General features: G+C 60.8%; 1 protein-coding gene across 1 annotated transcript in view; it reads left to right on the top strand.

Annotated features, from left to right (window-relative positions):
* Positions 1 to 19854, top strand: part of KCNH2 (potassium channel, voltage gated eag related subfamily H, member 2) — an 85866-nt gene that overhangs the window by 45390 nt on the left and 20622 nt on the right. The window contains exons 4-5 of the mRNA XM_015408618.1: positions 6 to 198; positions 16826 to 17248. Coding sequence (XP_015264104.1) covers positions 6 to 198; positions 16826 to 17248 — 616 coding nt within the window. The remainder of the gene's footprint in view (positions 1 to 5; positions 199 to 16825; positions 17249 to 19854) is intronic.

Raw genomic sequence — 19854 nt, forward strand, 5'->3', positions numbered from 1 at the left:
CGGAGCCACCTGCGGAACTCCTCCTCCGACTCGGACCTGGTGCGGTACCGGGCCATCAGCCGGATCCCCCAGATCACCCTCAACTTTGTGGACTTCAAGGCGGAGGCCTTCCTCACCGCCCAGTCCAGCGAGAAGGAGATCATCGCCCCCAGCAAGATCAAGGACCGCACCCACCACGTCACGGAAAAGGTCACCCAGGTGAGCTGGGCCGAGGCGGAGGGGCCCTCCTGGCTGGCTGGGGGGGGGCTCGGAAGAGGGGGGGTCTGAGCGGCCAGCGGGACGAGGGAGGGGGCCTGAGGTGGGGGCCCCCGAGTCCAGCCCCCGCCCCTGCCGGAACAGCCGGCTGACCAGGGGGAGGCATCTCTTGGCGTGGGGGGCGGGGAGTCGGCACGCGGAGGCTCCTGCTTGTGCTCCTGGACCAGGGTTAAGAACATGAGAGCATCGGAGACGCCCATGTTGGATCAGCCCAAAGGCCCCTCCAGTCCAACACTCTGTGTCACACAGTGGCCAGAAATACCAGGGGCCCTCAGGAGGTCCAGCAGTGAGGCCAGGACACTAGAAGCCCCTCTCACTGTTGCCACTTCCCGAAGCACCAAGAAGACAGAGCATCCCGTGCCCCAGACTGAGAGTTCCTATCTATACCTCGTGGCTAAGAGCCACTGATGGACCTCTGCTCCATATACTTATCTAATTCCCTCTTATAAGAACATAAGAGAAGCCAATGTTGGATCAGGCCAATGGCCCATCCAGTCCGACACTCTGTCACACAGTGTCCAAAAATACCAGGGGCCATCAGGAGGTCCACCAGTGGGGCCAGGACCACTGTCCCCCCCCCCCGAAGCACCAAGAACACAGAGAATCACTGGACACAGACACCAAGAGTTCCTATCTGTACCTTGGTGACTAATAGCCACTGATGGACCTCTGCTCCAGATGTTTATCCGATTCCCTCTTGAAGCCGTCCCTGCTTGTCGCCGCCGCTGCCACCTCCTGTGGCCGTGAGTTCCATGTGTTCATCACCTCAGTCTGACTCAGGTCTTTTGATACTGCTCCCGAACTCAGCGGTTCCGGAGTGGGCAAGCACTTCTCATCTTCCACAGTGAAGACAGAGGCAAAAAAATGCATTCGGCTCTCCGTGTCCCCGTCACCCTTCAGTCCTCCTTTTGCCCCTGGGTCCTCCAAGGGCCCCCCTGCCACCCTGGCTGGTTTCCTGCTTCTGATGTATTTGGAGGAAGTTTTATTGCCAGTTCTGGGTTGGGAAGGTCCTGGAGACTTGGGGGGGGGGGAAGAGCCTGGGGAGGGGAATGACGCCCTAGAGAGTCCACCCTAACCCTAAACAGCCGTTTTCTCGGAGGGGGGGACGACTGATCCCTGTAGCCTGGAGGTCAGGTATGAGTCCGGCAGATCTCCAGCCACCCTCTGGAGGTGGAAAGGGAGCAAAACAACCGTGTGACATATTATGCCGAAGACCCTCTTCCCCTAGTGATGAATGTGACTGTTGTTGGCCAAATGGATTAGGATTACGTAGGCGTTTCAACACGTCTCCCGGAAGGCCCTTCCTGCTCCTCGTTTCTGGTCCCTGCTTCCCATGGCCTGGTGGGCACAGGGTGGGAGGTGGGGGTCTCTGCCCCGGAGCTCTCTCCCAGCACTTTGGGGAGGAGGCAAACGGGCGGGCGGAGGAGAGGATGACCCAGGTGGCCCGGAGCTCTTGAAGGGTGGGAGGCAAAAGCAGAGAGTCGAAACCGAAACCACATTATTTGTTTGTTTGTTTGTCTGTTTGTTAGATTTACGCCCCGCCTGTCTGCATTAAATGTTTGAAACCATTTAAAACTGCATAAAATCTAAAGTGCTACAGGTAGATTCAGCAGAGGAACAATACCTTTGCAGGCACTGCTGGTGAGACTGTGCTGGGGGGGGGGGGCTGGTCCTTCCGTAGAGGCATGCCCACCGCCTGTGAAGTGCAGGAGGAACACACACACACACCCTGTTGCCGCCGCCGCTTCTTCTCAGCCTGAAGGCAGGTATGTGTGTGTGTGTGTGTGGGAGCCCCTGCAGGGGAGTGGGGAGGAAGCCGGCTGAGGCTGAGTCTGGTGGGGGGTCCCGTTGCGGTCTTGGGGATGAAGCTGTGGTCCGCAGCCCTCTCCAGGCTGGGATTTGGGGCAGGGAAGGAGGGGCCGCGGCCTGGATTGACCCTCCGGTTTGGTTGAGGACTGTGGCTGGGGGGGCATTGCTGGAACTGGGGTAGGGTTGCCAGGTCTGGAGACTTTGGGGGTGGAGCCAGGAGAGGGCGGGGCTTGGGGAGGGGAGGGGCCTCTCAGCAGGGGTCCCAGGCCACAGAGTCCCCCCTCCAAAGCGGCCATTTTCTCCAGGGGAGCTGATCTCTGTCAGCTGGAGACCCACAGTGAAAGCGAGATATCCCCAGGCCCCACCTGGAGGCTCACAGGGAACACGGCTAAGTTAGGTAAACACAGAAAACACCGTGTTGAAATAATAAACACAATGATTCACAGAGCAGCCATTTTTACATTATCTGACTGATGCAGGGGTAAATTCAAGAGCTGTGGTTCCAGGGAAATGTACATACCTGAAGAAGATTTGTTCGAAACAGGCAGGTTATGCCCGGGAGGCGTGTTGCTAGGCTTGAATCACCTCATGGGAAAGTACGTCTACTAGGCTGGCTGGCTAAGCTGCCTGCTGGCTTTACCTGATGGATCATCACTTGGGGAAGGTACAGTGGGTTGCTGCATTGTTTGGTACACGTGACTGTACATTGGTATCTATCCTCCGTCAGGAAGAAGACCGTTTACACTGGAGTGGGTTTCTGCGATGCTGGACTCTTTGTGTGGTATCATTCAGTTTGAAAGAGTTTGAAATGTTGATGTTGTAGTTTGCAAGTGTTTACAACACACTAGAGTTGATGGTGTGTGTATAAATCAAATACATTTAGCTATAAGTGCCTGTGAATATTGTGTGTATTATTTCAACACAGTGTGTTCTGTGTTTGCCCACGGGGGGGGCGGGGGCGGGGGGCGAAGGCCAGGCAAAGATGCCAAAGGCCACCTGGCGAGAGCACAGAGAGAAGACAGTGAGGAGTGTGGCCTCTCTGGGAGGGGGGGCGGAGAAGAGGAGCCCCCGTCCTCCCTGCTCTGCTTCACCGCCCCCCCAAGGCCTGAGGCGGCTCAGAGGGGGGGGTCCTGGGCAGAGGGGGGTCTGGCCCTCCTTCCTTCCGCCTGGCCTTGGGCCTCTGCTCTTGCCACAGGAACGGGTCTCCTTGAGAGGAGGGGGGGCATGCTGAGGAGGACGCACCCAGAGAGGGGAAATAGACGTGGGGAATGCAGAGGCCAGATCCCACCGCCTCTGCTGCATGCCAGGCCATGAGGAGGAGGAGGAGGAGGCAGCAGTGCGACCACGGCAGAGCCCGGCCTGGCCAAGGAGGGGGCCCGGAAGCGATGCGGGAGCCTCCGCTGCTCCATGCTCCGTGCTCCCGTCTCTGCTCCTGGCTGTGCGTGAACTGGCAGCAGCAGGGGGTGGGGTGGGCAGTCCCCGGGACAGCGGAGGAGGCGGCTTTATGGGCCCATAACTCATGGCTGCTGGTGGTGGTGGTGTGGGGGGGGAGCTGTCTGTGGAGGCATCCGCAGTGACACACTCCGAAGGCACAGCGCCCCTCCCCTGCCGCCATGCGCAGGCCCAAGGTGACTGCGCTGCAGCAGAGGGGGCAGCCCAGCTAGGGACTGGAGCACAAGGCAGGGTGTGGGGTGCCCCCCCCCGGAGAGACTGGGAGTGGTGCACTCTGCAGTGGGGGGGGGAGTGGGGGAACTACACCTGAGCCGTTGCCCCTTCCTTTCCCGCATGCAGCACCTGCGCTAGTGGCTTGAGCTCAGGAGGCAGATGGCGTGGAGCTCTTGGGGGAGGCCAGGGCCCCCCCAGGGCCCCCCCTTTTGCCAGGGTTCAGGACCGATTCCTCCCGGGGGGGGGGCCTTTGCTGGCCAGGGCAGGGGGATGGACGGCTGCCACAGAGCAGAGCGGCGCCGGGAGTGAGTGACGGGGGGAGGGGGAGGGGGGGGGGGACACGGCGGAGGCCGTCCCTGAGTGGGCGGCAGCCAGCAAGGCCTCCCTGTGGGTGGGCACAGGAGGAGGGCAAACCCTGCCTGCAGCTCCGTCTGTCGGGCTGAGAGTGGAGCCTGGCCGGCCAGATGTAGCCACCGCCGCCGCCGCCTCCCCCTCTCCATGCCCGACAGCCGGGCTCGGAGCCTGGGCCGCTGCCCCCGAGAGCTCCCTCCCTCCGGGCACCATGCCTTGAGAGAGCCTCTTCCCTCCGGCCGGTCCCCAGCATGTCCCCGGGCAGGAAGGACAGCAGCGGTCCGCAGGAGGGCAGAAGCGCTCGGGTGCGCCACGCAGTCCGCCTCTCCAGCCTGGTGGCCCAGGAGGTAGGGAGGCCCGTGGGGGGGGGAGCCGGGGCAAGGGGGCGGGGGGGGCCGGGGGCAGAGTGGGGCCCAGGGAGAGGGCTCTGGGGCTGGTGCCTCCCTGGAACTCTGCGCTGGATCTGGACCCCTGGTAGGCGGGTGGGGGCAGGAGGTGCATTCTGTACGTGCCCAGAGGTCTCCCTTTTTGTGACCATTTCATGTGTTGCGGGGCTGGAGCACGGCTGGGGAAACTGGTTCTGAGCCTTAGGGGGGCTGGGAGATTTAGGAATTCACTCAGACTTACGACTGTGAGGGTAGATAATGCTGGACCCCCCCCACCCGAGGGGGCACAAAAGGAAGTCCAGTACAGTGCATCCCTAAAAGATCATAGGATCGTAGAATGTTAGAGTTGGAAGGGACCTTACAGGTCATCTAGTCCAACCCCCTGCACTCTGCAGGAGGATAGCCAAAATAGAGCCCTACCTGAAAGAGGGTCGTCCAGCCTCCTCCGCTTGGAGACGTCCAGCAAAGGAGCCTCCACCCCCTCCCTAGGCAGACTGTTCCACTGCTCAACCACTCTCACAGTTAGGGAGTTTCTCCTGATAGTTAGCCAGTATATCGACTCCCTTGTCATTCCCACCCCTTCGATCTAGTCTTGCCATCCGGAGAGAGAGCGACTAGAGGCCTCCTTCTAAACCACAGAGGGAGGCGCTGTGCCGCAGTGGCTGAGCACCAGTTCTGTGTGCAGTGGGGGCCCCCCAGTCCAGTCCCCGGCTGGCTGCGGCATCTCCAGGTCAATGGGTCCAGGTGGTGGGCGACAGGAAAGACCCCTGCCCAAGACCTCGGGCGGCTGCTGCCAGCCCGAGCAGACAAGGCTGGCCGACTGTGCGACTCAATAGAAAGCAGCTTCCTATGAGAGGGGCCCCCCCATGGAGAGATGCCCCCCTTTGGAAGCCATCCAGGTGTGCACCCAGCTCAGCAGGTGGGGGGCGGGGGGGCCTGAGGATTGTCTCCCACCCTCTGGGGCAGGTGGAGAGGATTCTTGCTGCTTCGGCAGTGAGTGAACGAGTGCTCTTTCCTCGGCTTCTCCAGTCCCCGTGAGATGCCCAGAGCCAATTCCACTCAGTGCGGCTTCTAAAGGGTGATGATGCGACGGCAGGGAGACAGAGAGAGGAGCTGTTCAGAGCCTGGGAATGAGGCAGACCGTCTCTGCGCAGAGGGGGCTGCCGGGAGGGAGGGAGAGAGGGAGGCCCTCCACCAGGAGAGCTCCACGGGGGTGGGGGCAGTCAGTGGGAGAAAGAGGCTGCTCCCCTCCCGGTTGGGTTCCCGAGGGCGTTTGCCCGGCCGCTGGTTTCCTATGGTCAGGGCTGATTCGGTTTCTTCCCTGCCTCGGGCTCCTTTATGCATTTCGGGCACTGAGGTGCCACCCCTCTGAAGCCTGGCGCGATGCGGGTTCCGGCTTGCCGTGTCCGGGGGCGCCGGATGCCAGGGGAGGGGCACCTCAGGCATAAGTCACCTGAGCCGTGTGGCGAGTGTTGGACCAAGGGTAAGGGTGACTCGGGTTCAGGTCCCACACAGCCCTGAAGGTGAGGGACCTTGCGCCTGGCCCACCTCGCAGAGTTGTTGTGAGAATAAGAGGGAGGATGGAAGGAGCGCCTCAGAGCCACAAGGGAAGGAAGGTCAGGATAGCACGGAGGCCGGGCAGAGGTCCCCCGGGGGTGTGTGTCTGGTGGCCCAGGGCAGGCGGGTGTCCTCCAGGGTCATGTGGCCACCCCGTGGTCCCGCTGGCATGGTCCCAGTCCCCACTTTGCCCCACGAGGGGGGGGTTTGCTGCTCTGCAGGTGCTTGGTTTGCCCCGGGGGGCAGCGTCTGGTGTCCGTGCCCTGTGTCCACGCAGCCTCTCTGGGCCACCTTTGGCTGGTCTCTGCCCATCTCCTCATTGCACTTCTCGGACCCTCTTGGATCCACCTTCCATGAGCAGAGCTGGGCCCAGAGGGGCCCTCTCCTCCGCCTCAGCCTCAGCCTCCGGATCACGAGGGGCCCCGCGGAGCTGCCTGCGGCCCAGGCGGGCATGAGAGGGCAGCTCCGTGGCAACGTTGGGCTCCCCTGCCAGGCACTCAGCGGCCAGCCAGGGGCTGCACTCCCACTCTGTCCACATGGCCTAGGCCTGCTGCGGTCCGCTGGAGGGGGAAGCCTGAGGGGGGAAGGGTGCCGGCGCTTTCCCGGCCCTCCTCTGCTGCTGAGCCTTTCCGGTGGGAGCCCCCTGGGCACCCGATGACCACAAAGGTCGGTTCCCTTGCTTCTTCAGCTTCAGGTTTCCCTTTGGGGGGGTGGGGGTTCCACAACATGTCCCAGTCAGCAGGCAACAAACTGGGCGTTTTGGGGAACCGCTGCCCCATTTTGCGACTGTCGGCAGCTCAGTCCAGTTTCCTTCTGTCTTCAGAGCCTGGAGTTGGCAAAGCTTTCCCTCCGGGGTGGGGGCTGGGATGGGGGTCCCAGACAATGTTCCCTGTAAGCTGTGGAATCTTGTGAGCAAAAATTCTACCCTGTGAGCTACTGGTATGAAAGTTGTGAGCAAGCAGTTTGGCTGCTGCATAAATTAGTTTGCTTTGGAGCCATCCTTCCTGAGCTAAGACAAAAATCTGTGAGCCAGAGGCTAAAGGCCCCACCCAGGGGCAGGGGGCTGGGCAGTGCTGAGGGACGGGGGGGGGCAGATGTGGTCTTCGCCCAGCTTCTGGGGCACAGGGACTGGCTCTGGCGCCCTCTGGTGCCCCTTCACCTGATCCACATGGCCCGCAGGCAGCAGCCCGCCCTGGACTGGGCAGCCCTGTTTTTAGCCTGTGAACCTCCACGCCGGAATACACCCCAAGAGTGAGTGAGTGAGTGAGTGAGTGGGAAACCTCGGCCCTGGCAGGAAGGAGGGGGTCAAGGGATGATGAGCCATCCAGCTCCAGGTGCCGAATATTGAAGGGCTGACCGAAGCTCATGGCTCTGGCCGAAGGAGGACCGGGGTTGACCATCTCACGCTCCCACTAGACTATCCCACCTGGAGGGGCAGAGGAGGAGGCAGCCAGACAGCTCAATGGCCAACACTTCCTCTTGGGGTGGGAAGGGCTGAGCGGCCCTGGGGAGGCAGTCTCTCTCAAGGGGAGGGGATGGATTCCCTGGAACAACGTTGGAGTCCGGTCGGACACCTCCAAGACCAACAAAGTTTGATTCTGGGTAGAAGCTTTCGCGGGCACGCATACTTCCTCAGATACACTGAAGCCGTTTCCCTCAAACCTTACCTATAGGTGGGGGTGGGTTAGTTGCCAGGGAGGGCTAGTTAGAGTCAGGATGCGTAAATAACTGGGCAGTAAGTATAGCTGAGATTGGATTAAAGCCGTTGGTAAGACCTGTGAATGGCAGCAAATTAGCATACCAATACAAGAGTTAAAAAACAGATGTGAGAACTAAGTTTGGGTCCAGACTCCAGTGGCACCTCCAGGACCAACAGAGTTCAATTCTGGGTATAAGCAAGAGCTGAGAGACTTTGCATGCTTATTTTGGGGTGCAGAACTTTTTAATTCTTCTCAATATTTGCAGTTGGATTCATGACTATGGAACTAGAAAATGCAAATACTTCTTCAGATACCTTGAAACACATTCCCACAGACATTGAATATGGCAATGGGGGTTAGTTGCCAGGAAGGGCTAATTAGAGTCAAGAGGCATAAGTACAGCTAAGATTGGAATAATGCAGTTGATAAGTTCTGTGGATAGCAGCAAATAGCATACAGGTAATAAAAGAGTTAACAACAGATGTGAGAACTAAGATTGAGTCCGGCGGCACCATTAAGGCCAACAAAGTTTAATTCTGGGTATAACTGAGAACTGAGTGACTTAGCATGTGTAGTGAGATAAGAAGCCGATATCTCTGTTAAGCCCTGGGGGTTCCATTGTCTTGAGTGCTGTGATAACTTGTAATTCAGCCATCTCCCGCTCCAGTCTGTTTCAGAAATTCCTTTGCAGTAAAACAGCTACTTCGAGGTCCCCCGTTGAGTGCCCCGGGAGGCTGAAATGTTCTCTTACAGGATTCTCAGTTTTGTGATTCTTGAGGTCAGATTTCTGTCCATTTATCCTTTGGCGTCCATGTATCCTTTTGCTATTCACAGAGTGTGATGGCTCGGAATTGCAAAACGGCGATAGATCTCCCCGTGCAGTTAGGCGGAGCCTCTCGGTGGCTTTGAGCCGGGGTCTCCTGAAGCCCACTTGGGCTCTCTAGGCTGTGCCTCTTGCTGGTCTGTTTGCTCCTTAGGCTGTTGTGGTTGGAGGCTTGGGAGGGGGGCAGTTGGGAGGAGGTCTCCAGAGCGGAGGGCCGTGGCGGCCTTGAGAGGAGTGGGACCCAGGGGCAGAACCTCTGAGGCTGGGGCGCTGGGTGTGGTCCAAGCGCAGCGTGCCAGGGCTGCCCGGCTTCCATTCCACAGTCCCCGCTGGTCGAACGGGCGGTGGTTGGAAGCCACGGGAAACCCGCCAGGCCTGCTCAGCGGAGGCGCAAGGGTGGGGTTGGGGGTCCCTCTCTGCAAGGCCCCTAGAATGGTCCTGCGGGGTGGGGGTGGGCTTCCAGCCCAGGGGGGAACACAGAAGGGCCGCCGAGGAGGGCGGCATCTCTGGAGGAGCCCCACGCCTGGTGGAGCCTGGGGAGGGGGCTGAGCAGGGATGCCATGCCGGAAGGGGCCCCCCCTGCGAGGCCGCCCCTCCCTCCAGTTTGGTGTAGTGGTTAGGAGGGCGGACTCTAGTCTGGGAGAACCGCATTTGATTCCCCACTCCTCCGCCACGTGCAGCTGCTGGTGTGCCCTTGGGTCAGTCACAAGTTCCCTTAGAACTGTTCTCTCAAGGGCAGTCCTCGAGAGAGCTCTCTCAGCCCCACCTGCTTTGCAGGGTGTCTTCTGTTGTGGGGAGGGGAGGGGAAGGGAAAGGAGTTTGTGAGCCGCTCTGAGACTCCCCTTGGGTACTGAAGGGCCATGGGGCATAAGTCCAATCTCCTCCTCCTCCTCCTCCTCCTCCTCCTCCTCTTCTTCTTCGCCTGTTCTGTAGTCTGGAGCTCAGCTGTGATTCTGAGAGGTCTCCAGGCCCCACCTGGAGGTTGGCAACCCTTCATGCCAACTCCCCCCCCCAGCCAAGGCAGCCTCTTTGCGCTTCCCGTGGGGAGAAGAGCACCCTCCCCCCCCCGCGTGCCCACGTGCACACACACACACAACACATTCCCAGGCGCTGGCCCACTCTTGAGGGCCCGACTTTTCAGCGAAAGGCAAACCTTTTGTCCCAATTTGGTTCCCAGCAGAGGCTGGTTAATTTTAGCCCCGGACCCGGCTGGGTGCTCAGCTCCTTGGTAACCAGCCTGGCCCCTCCCTTGCACTAAACCTCTTCTCCCCCCCCCCAGCTAAAAATGGAACCAGAGGAGAGGGAAGGTGTTGCCAACTCTTAAAGGGACATTCCAGCCCCCCACCCGCCCCTGCGCAGGCCTTGAGCATCAGGCCGGAGGCTCAGCCTCGCCTGGCCAGAGGGGGGCTTTGGGGGCTGGTGTTTCCTTGGGGGTCTCAGGCCCCCTCCGGGCCAGGAAGGAGGAGAGGAGGCCTCAGGAGGCCAGAGTGTCGCAGCTCGTCCTGCGGCTTGTTGACCGGGAAGCGCTTTTTGTCTGCAAAGCTGTGAAACCTTCGGCACTATTTCTCTTTGCCGCAGCCCCGGGCCATGGGTGGTTGCCATGGGTCTCATTTTGATGCTGGAACCGAGGCCGGGAGAGAGGAAATCGCCCAGGGCCGGGCAGTGAACCCGTGGCGGAGGCCGACCTTGAGATCTGTGGCCGCACAAGCCTCCCCGCCAGCACGGGAGTGAATTGGCTTGTCGGACCAGTCTGGCTGGGCTGGCTGGGCTGAGAACCAACCAGTTGGGCACCCCCTGGGCCACCAGTGAGGATGCCAAGGGGTGTGCGGGTCGGGTGTCCAGGAATCCCACCCCCATCCCGGGCTGGCCAGTGGCCCTTGGTTCCTTCGCTGGGCCGGGGCGTCTCCTGGGCCGTCGGTCGATGGCTCCGATGGCACGGAGGGCTCTGCAGCGGGGGGCACTGAGTGGGGCGGGACTGGATGGCCTCTGGGTCTCCGGAGCTGTGCCCAGATGTGGTCTCCTAGGCCGGCCTGTGTGACCGAAACAGTGATGGGACCTGCCCTGTCCTTTGGCAGCCGCCCGGGCTGCGTCTCGTGCGTTGCCAAGGCTGCCTGGGAGGGTGGGGGCCTGGCCGCCTGCCTGCCTGCCTGCCAAGGCGGCCCCAGTGCCGCCCCCTGCCCCCTTGCGTGCCCGGGCTGCTCTGGGCCGGGTGGCAGGCGAAGGGGTTAACGGGAGGGAGGCAGGCTGGCCCGCCCGGCAGGCTCCTTTTGTGGCTGCTCTGGGAGCAGGGCAGGCTGGGTAAAATTTCCGCCCCAATAACTCTCCTGCCTGCCTGGCTGGCTCGCCTGCCTCCCCCCCTGCCTCCCCCTTTGCCAGCTGCCTGCCTCTGTCGTCGCTGCTACCGCCGCCGTGGCCGTTCTGCTGCCAGGGTCCTCTGGCCTTGTCCCCCTCCAGCAGGGGGTGCCCTGCCCGGGGGTCGCAGGATGGCCAGGGCTCTGAGCGGCAGCGGGGGCCCCCTCACCCCGTGCCCGCCGGATGCCCCCTGGGCCTGTCGCTGGGGGTGAGGGCCGCACGTGCCGGAGCCCTGGCGAGGATGCTGGCCTCCCTCCTGCAGCTGCTCCAGGACTTCTCCGGCCCCCCGGCGGCCACCTCCCAGCCCAGAGCCCTCCCCATGCCTGGCGTCTCCCTGGGAGGCACCTGCCTGTGCCTGGAGAAGGATGCCCGTCACAGGAGCCGGGCCAGGACGCGGCACAGCAAGGAGGAGAAGGTACCTGCCCCCCCGTCCCCGGGAGGAGGGGGCCTGGGGTTTTGTGGGGGGGGGCGGGCAGGGGACACTTTGAAGTCGAGGGGCAGAAAGGCTGTGCGGCTCAGGAGGTTTGGAGGAGGGGGTAAGAGCCCCCTCTTCCTGGGCCGTGTGTGGGTGCGGGGGGGGGGGGGAACGCAGGCCTTTGATGCCTTCTTCGGGGTGCAAGAGAGAGGTGCCGGGGCTCCGGCACGCCGGGGAGACATTTCTTCCCTGGGGCCAGGTCAGATATGTGGGGCAGGCTGGCCGCACTGAGGGATGTGTCCGCTTCTATGCTCAGAGGCACTCTTGTTACTGTATGGGCTGAGGCTTGGCACTGGAGGCGGGTTCTGGGGTGGGCCACCCCTCCCCGCCCAGCCCTGGCTGTGTGCGGCAGTCTGGGACATTTTGCTGAGCAGCTGCTGTCTTGCGCAGTGGGGAAGCTGCCCCCCCCCTGAAATTGCTGGTCAGAAGGCAAAAGGCCTCAGCCCTGCAGAGGGTGTGTGTGTGTGTGTGTGTGTGTGTGTGTGTGTGTGTGTGTGTGTGTGTGTGTGTGTGTGTGTTGGAGAGAAAAACCCATCTTCTACTTTTCCAGCAGTTGCATTTCAATGGTGGAGCCATCTTTCAACCGCAAGCCCTACTGGAGAATGGCTTGGCCCACTTTCCTGAAACATAGGGGGGCCCGGGGCTGGGGGGGGTCCGCCTGCCTGGAGACCTTTTGCCTCCCAAACCGAGGCTGACTGTCCGCGGCTTCTCAGTGACGTGGCAAAGGCACTCGGCTTATGCCCAGAAGCCCCCCCCCCCCACATAATGACGTTGTGGCATCTCCTGGTTGGCTGCGCCGCCGTGCTTGAGCGGGAGGGGGTCACGCTCCAGCTGGGCACTTAATGCGTCAGCAGCAGTGTGGGCTCCGTGCCCTGGCCTCATCGATACGACCGCCCCTGGGGGCAGCGCAGGGCGGGCACAGCCGTGGTCACAGCCGGGCGTCACTTAATGTCGGAAGAGTGACGTGCCCGTGCTGCTGAATAGGGGGGGACGGTTCAGGAAAGCAATAAGGGAATTGCACTCTGCACATGCTCAGGGACACGCTGTTACTGCTTCACACTCCTCGAGGGTGATGGTGGCAGTCGGCTTTGTGGATTGCATTGGGCCCCAGAGGTCCTACTTTTTGGCCGGTCCTCACGTGTAGAGAGCTCGCTGTACGTGCCGGAGGTCCCAGCTGCATCCCCTGATGTCTCTGGGCTGTACCCAGTTCGAAACCAGTCTCTTTGCCCCCGTGGGGCACCTCGTGGCTCCCCAGGGCAAACTCCAGGTGGGAGGGAAAGCCCAGGGAAGGGGAACCCGGGTTTATACCCCCCTCCCCTTGCACGGTGGTCCGGATCCTAATTCCTCAAGGCAAGAGGCTGCTGGAAGCGCCACTCAGTCCCCGCCCCCTCAGAGCCGGTGCTGAGAGAGGAGGGCGGCCCCAGAGAAGGCCCTGCTGCTGAGCTTCCGGCCCCTGCAGAACCTCCCTCCCTCCCTGTTCAGTGGGGGGGCCTGATGTTGGGACTGGGAGCTCCAGGGCCTGTTCCGCTGGCCCCTCTCCTGTGCCTCAGGCAGAGCCCAGCTGGGGGCGCTCCGGGGGCAGGGCCAGGAGGGACGGAGCCGTCGCCCTGCCCTGGCTTTCTGCCCCTGCCTCGAGGCACCTGAGCCTGCGGGATTGGGACCGGCCGTGCTGGGGCTGGAGGGTCTGACGTGTGAGCCCGGGGGCTTTGGGGGCAGGGCCTCGGGGGCCTCTCTCCTGGGCGCCACAGGTCATTATTCCCTGTGCCAGGAGGGGGAGGCCGGCTGGTCCTTGTGGCGTGCCCCGCCCCCTTGCCCCCTCTTCTATTTATAGCCCGGTGCCCATCCCAGCGTGCAGGACATCTAATTCCTCCTGGCGCTGCAAGAGGTGGCAGCTGTGGGGAGAGAGAGGGGTGCCACTGGGGGGGGGTTCTGCAGCTGCCGCCTCCCCCCAAGCTCTTGTTAGCCTCAAGAAGAGCCGGAGCCCTCCTGGGCACAGAGCCGCCCACCCCTCTGGGGAGAGCAGCCGGGAAGGGCTGATTGGCAAAGAAGAAGAGGAGGAGGAGGAGAAGAGATTGGATTCATACCCCATGGCCCTGCACCACCCAAAGGTGTCTCAGAGCGGCTGACAAACTCCTCTCCCTCCCCCTCCCCACAAGGGGAGCTGCCCCCCACCCCAGGCCGCTCGTCCAGGGGAGAGGCTCCATTCCTGAGGCCAGGTGCTGGCAAGCCCCAAAGTCGCCTCTAGTTCTCCACAAACCCGGCCCTGTGGGGCTGGCCCCCACTCCTCCCCAAGGAGGGGAAAGGCGGGTCCTGGGGATCTCCCAACATCTGCCGGGGTGGCCAAGATGCAGGGAAGACCCTGGTCAGGGCTCACTTGGCCCAGGGAGCCGGTCGCTCCGGGAGCCCTGCCCAGGTGGGTGAGTCCCAGCTAGGGTGGCCACCAGTCTCTGGGAGGAGTTCTCCCAAAGAGATCAGTCCTCCTGGAGTGAACTCCAGGGCTGCCTCCTTCCTGAGCGCCCCACCCTCCGCAGGCTCCACCCCCAAACCCCCAGGAACCCCCAGCTCTAGAGAGTCTGGACCCCCAGCAGTGAGGGCTCCTGTGTAGAGAGGCAGGCACTTTGCGCCTGCCGAGGGCCCTTTGGCCTTCACTCCGGTAGCACCTTTGGAAATGCATGGGAAACACACACAGAGGCCCACGCCCAGGCTAGGCCTCGTGGGCACCCTGTTCCTCCTCCCACCCCCCACCCCCCGGTATTGTTCATTCAGGCGCCCCAGGAAGGGCTCCTCTTTTACTCCCCTTCTTCTTCTGCGGCATGTTGCTCGCTGCCACGGAGCCACAAAGGCAGGGGCTCTGCCCGGTCCGTGCCCGTCGTGGGGCGAGCGGCCGAGACAGCAGTCTGGGGAGGCGAAGGTGGCCCTCTGCCCAGCCCGTCCCTGCCTCTGCTTCCCCCTGCGCTGGCCTTGGGGCCGGAGCGTGGCCTGCCCTTGGGAGCGTGAGCTGAAGCCCGGCTCAGCGGGCCTGCCGGACGGAGGCAGGGACAAGAGCAGCCGATGCCCACGGCAGGGTCCCCGTGCCTGGCCGTGCAGCTGCTGCGCTGTGGATTGGCTGCCTGGGCAGACGGGGAGATGGCGGCACACGTGGCCGGGCTGCCTGGGCAGAGGGGTGCCCTCGCCCAGGAGGAGGAGCAGTGGGCAGCACAGCGTCTCTCCCCCTCCCCCGTGGCTGGCCCGGCCTGCAAGCCCCTGGTCAGAATCCTCCTGGCCCCTGCACGCCCCCCCTGCCCTTCTCTCCCCCCCCGCCCCCGGGGGTTCATCCAGAGGAAGGCTCCCTGCCCCTGGGCAGCACCCCTGGCCTCAGAGCCCTGCCTTGGCCGGCCCCGGCCAGGCCTGGGAAGCGGAGGGGACACGGCTCTCCGGCCAGTCTGTGGGGTGAGGGATCCCCAGAGCGGGGCATCCTTAAGGTGCTCTCCAGGGAGTCGGTTTGGGGGGAGGGTGATGTCTGCTGGCCTCTTGGGGGATCTCGGAGAGCCAGTTTGGCCTCGTGGTGAAGTGTGCGGACTCTCATCTGGGAGGACCGGGTTGGATTCCCCCACTCCTCCTCCACTCGCACCTGGCTGGCTGGCCTTGGGCAAGCCACAATTCTGTCAAGAGCTGTCCTTGAAAAAGAGCCGTTTCTGCCAAAACCTCTCTCAGCCCCACCTCCCTCACAGGGTGTCTGTCTGTGGTGGGGAGGGGAAGGGAAAGGAGTTTGGAAGCCGCTCTGAGACTCCTTTGGGTAGTGAAGGGCCATGGGGTATAAACCCAATCTCTTCCTCCTCTTCTTCTGTCTCAGAGAGCCAGTTTGGTGTAGTGGAGAACCGGGTTGGATCCCCCACTCCTCCTCCACTTGCACCTGCTGGTGTGACCTTGGGCAAGCTGTAGTTCTGACAAGAGCTGTCCTTGAAAAAGAGCAGTTTGTGTCAGAGTTCTCTCAGCCCCTCCCACCTCACAGGGTGTCTGTTGTGGGGAGGGGAAGGGAAAAGGAGTTTGTAAGCCGCTCTGAGACTCCAAGGGTAGGGCGGGGTATAAACTCAATCTCCTCCTCCTCCTCCTTTGAGGGGGTCCTGATTTGTATCCCTAACTACGGAAGCAGGCGAGGGCATTTAATGCTCACAGTGGGGGAGGGGGCTGTGCTGCCGCGGCTGTTGCTTGATGTGCCTGGGGCAGTTTTCCTGTGGGGTGGGGATGGGTCGCGCTGGGGGTGCTTTTACGTGATGCTGAGGGTGACCTTCTGGCCACTGGAGGCCCAGCCAGGGCCGGAACAGGGGCTGGAAGGGAGTGGGGGGGGGCTTGCCTGTAATCCCCCACGTGGCCCCATTTGTGGGCACTTGAATCCAGAGGTTGGGGGCATGAGCCGGCCAGCCAGCTTTTTCTGTAGACCTGAGTAAAGCCCCAGGAAAATCCACCTTCCCCCGGGAAAACAGGGAGCAGCTTTGCTGGGTATTACGAGAAGAAAAACGTGCCGTTTTGTGCACAATTTGATTGCTCCAGGGAAGCCTGCAAGGAGGTGTGGAGAGGGGGAAAGTTCTGGCGGGTCAGAGGCCCTGGAGGGGGGGGGCGGTGTCAGTTTTGGCCTCCCGGTTCACTCCCGCTGCAAGCCAGGCTCTTGCGGCCCCATCCTCTGCGGAGCTATACCCTTCGGACTCCACTCATTCCCACAGTGATTAAAAGGGGGTGTCGTTTTCCTTGGGATGGCCCCGTTGAGGACACAGAGTTCGTAGGGGGTGGGAGTGCTCAAGCCGGGGAAGAGAAGCCTGACAGGGCAGCAGTGTTCCCTCTAAGCAGGGTTAGTGTGAGCCAGCTCACAGTTTCTTAGCCTCCGGCTCACACATTTTTTTCGTAGCTCAGGAAGGATGGGGCTCCAGAGCAAAGTCATTGATGCAGCAGCCCGATTGCTTGCTCACAGCTTTAAGGCCACAATTAAAGCGACAAAGTAGGATTTTTGCTGACAAGACTCCACAGCTCAGAGGGTGCCTTGCTGGGCAGCCATGGCTCCGGATCGCCTGCCTTGGGCAGGGGCAGGGGCGGGCGGGGGGGGACTCCCTGTCCAGCCCAGCCCTCTGTGACGAGGCACAGCCGGTCTGTGCCGCTGGCCTGGGAAGGAAGAGAGGTGGAAGGGGCAGCACCTGCCTGCCCTGTCCTGGGTTGCGGTGGGGTTGCCTGGTCCCCCTTGGCCACGGGGACCTTAGTGGGGTGTTCAAGGCCATGGAGCCCCCCCTCCAGAGCATCCCTTTTCCCCGGGGGGGGGAACCGGATCTCTCTGGTCTGGAGAGGAGCTGTGATTCCGGGGGGTCCCCAGGCCCCACCTGGAGGCTGGCAAGGAGGGGTCTCCGGGGGCCGAGTGCAGCTCCGGGCGCCACGCAGGGGCTGACGGCGGCGGACGCCTCCTCTCCTCTCCTCTCCTCGCCGGCAGGTCCTGTCCCTGGGTGCCGACGTCCTCCCGGAATACAAGCTCCAGGCCCCGCGCATCCACAGATGGACGATTCTCCACTACAGCCCCTTCAAGGCGGTCTGGGATTGGCTGATCCTGCTGCTGGTGATCTACACGGCCATCTTCACCCCCTACTCGGCCGCCTTCCTGCTCAACGACGGCGAGGTCCAGCAGCGGATCTGCAGCTACTACTGCAGCCCCCTCAACGTGGTGGACCTCATCGTGGACATCATGTTCATCATCGACATCCTGATCAACTTCCGGACCACCTACGTCAACTCCAACGAGGAGGTGGTCAGCCACCCGGCCAAGATCGCCATCCACTACTTCAAGGGCTGGTTCCTGATCGACATGGTCGCCGCCATCCCCTTTGACCTGCTGATTTTTGGCTCGGGGTCGGAGGAGGTAGGGCCCCCCCCGCCACCCATTTCTCAGCATGGCCCCCCCCCTCCTGAGCTCCTCTGGGGGCAGGGGATCCCTGCAAACGTTCTGACTGCCGAAGGCGAAGGCCCTGGTGGTGTCGTGTTTAAGTGTGTGGACTCTAATCTGGGAGAACCGGGTTTGATTCCCCACTCCTCCACTTGCAGCTGCTGGTGTGACCTTGGGCAAGCCATAGTTCTGTCAGAGCTGTCCTCAAAAAAGAGCAGTTTCTGTCAGAGCTCTCTCAGCCCCACCTAACTCACAGAGTGTCTTGTTGTGGGGAGGGGAAGGGAAAGGAGTTTGTGAGCCGCTCTGAGACTCCTTTGGGTAGTGAAGGGTGGGGTATAAATCCAGTCTCCTCATCTTCTTCTTCTTCAGCTTCTGGGAGGGAGCAGGCCACCATTTTGACCCCAGGCGGAGGCTTGTAGACAGGCTGGGTGGGGGGGAGGCGATTTCCCTCCTCTCCTTCCCGCGGGGAGGCCCTGGGCCTTGCATCACGCGGCCTCCTTGGGGCGAGGCTGAGCAGCCTTTCGTTTGGGTGGGAGGCTGGAGTCTTTGCACCCCCAAGGAGTGTTCCCCCTAAGCTGAGTTAGTGTGAGCCAGCTCACAGTTTCATAGCCTCCTCCAGCTCACACTTTTCTGTCTCAGCTCAGGAAGGATGGGGCTCCAGAGCAAACTAATTTATGCAGCAGCCAAATCGCTCACTCAAAACTGTAATGCCAGGAGCTCACAGAGCAGGATTTTTGCTCACAGGACTCCACAGCTTAGAGGGAGCACTGCCCCCACGGAGTGGCGAGAGGCCTCCTTCCTGCCGGGCACACCCCTGACTGGGCAAAAGGGGGCGTGGAAGCGGGTCTGCTCAGACCTGCCGGGAAGTGGCACCCTGGCCCAGAGAGACCCTTGGTTGGTGAAGCCCAGAGGAGCGGATCCGGTCTGTGTCCCACCAGGCTCTCTGTCTTGTGCAACGAGCTTCCCATTCTCAGGCCAGGGCTGACTCCAGGCAGAGGAAGGTGCCCCCAACGAGAAGCTCCTCAGGGTGCATGCCGGGGGTGGGGGTCCCTTCAGGGGACACGGGGACTGTAGCAGTGATGCTGCGGGATTGGGGCTGAGCAGTGGAGGCATTGGCCGCAAAGCCCGGGCGGTTCTTCCTCTGGGTCCTCTTGGGGGCCGTGGCCACCTGGTTCCCCTTCTGCCTCTGGCTGGGGGGGACGCAGTAAGGCAGGGGTCTCCGGCGGGGTGCCCCGTGGGTGCCCTGGTGCCTGGCCAGTGCTTTCAGAGAGTGGGCAGGGCCCAATTCCGCACAACAGATCTGGTTAGACATTTGGAATTCCTACGAAAACAAATCCTCTGTACTCTCTTTGAAATGGCAAAATCTTAAAATTATGACTAAAGGGTACTTGACCCCTGTACAGTTATCTCATATCACACACAATTCAAACTCCCTCTGCTGGAGGGGTTGCAAAGAGAATGGCACCTCCCTCCCTCCACTGTTGGATGGATTGTCCTATCGTAGCACCCTTTTGGGATGAAACATTAGAGGAAATTAGGTATTTTATTTTTATTTTTTATTTTTCAAATGTATGCCCCGCCCTCCCCCGTGGGCTCAGGGCAGCTTACAGAGGCAAGGCGAAACCTTGCCATGATAAAACATAATATACATAATAATTAAAAAACATACAGTACATCTTAAAAATCCTAATTTAAACAAAGTGCTCAGTGTCTTCAAGTCCAAAGATGACAGAACGTATGCCCGAAGTTCCTGGTGGACGGTTTAAGGTTTCTTTCATGTTCAGATGTTTTTTCAGGGCCTCATCCAACCCACAGCGGTGGTGATATAGTGGGGGCGGCGGCTCCTACTCAAAGGTCTGGCGGAAGAGGCTCCGTCTTGCAGGCCCTGCGGAACTGCATAAGATCCCGCAGGGCCCGGATCTCCCCCGGGAGCTTGTTCCACGAGGTAGGAGCCACCACCAAAAAAGCCCTGGCCCTAGTAGCGGCCAGTTTGGTATCCCTGGGGCCCGGGATAGCTAGCAAATTTTGGGCCCTTGACCCTGGTCACACTGTAAAAAAGAACCCAGAGTTTATACTCTTGAACCTTAGAAATGAAACTGCTTTATCCACTATACAAACGAAAGGGAATTGCTTTATTATTATTATTATTTGCAGCCAAAATAAACCATAGCCTCAAAATGGAAGTCAGAAATTAAACCATCCCTAAATTTATGGTACAAAAAGTTATGGAACTTCCATACATAATGGGAAAAATGTCCAACATAATGAATCCAACAAAATCTAAGGGCGAATATAGTGAATTTGCAATGATACGGCTACCGATCTTATCCCATCTAGTTTCTCAAGGAACAAGACCAGAGATAAATAGACACTCTTCGTTTGGGGTAAATGTTGGTGTCAAGACTAAGCTTATGAAAAACGCTCTCTTTTAGGCTGTTAAGTCTATGTACACCTATCCTGTAAACGATTGTTATTACTTGTTATTGGAATTTTGAAAATTGAATAAATCATATTGGGGAGGGGGAAAAGAGAGAGTGGGCAGGGACGGAGGTGGGGCTTGTGCCCGGCAAGGCTTCTGATTG

The sequence above is a fragment of the Gekko japonicus genome, unplaced genomic scaffold, assembly GCF_001447785.1.
Source record: "Gekko japonicus isolate JY-2015 unplaced genomic scaffold, Gekko_japonicus_V1.1 scaffold1794, whole genome shotgun sequence".
Lineage (NCBI taxonomy): Eukaryota > Metazoa > Chordata > Lepidosauria > Squamata > Gekkonidae > Gekko > Gekko japonicus.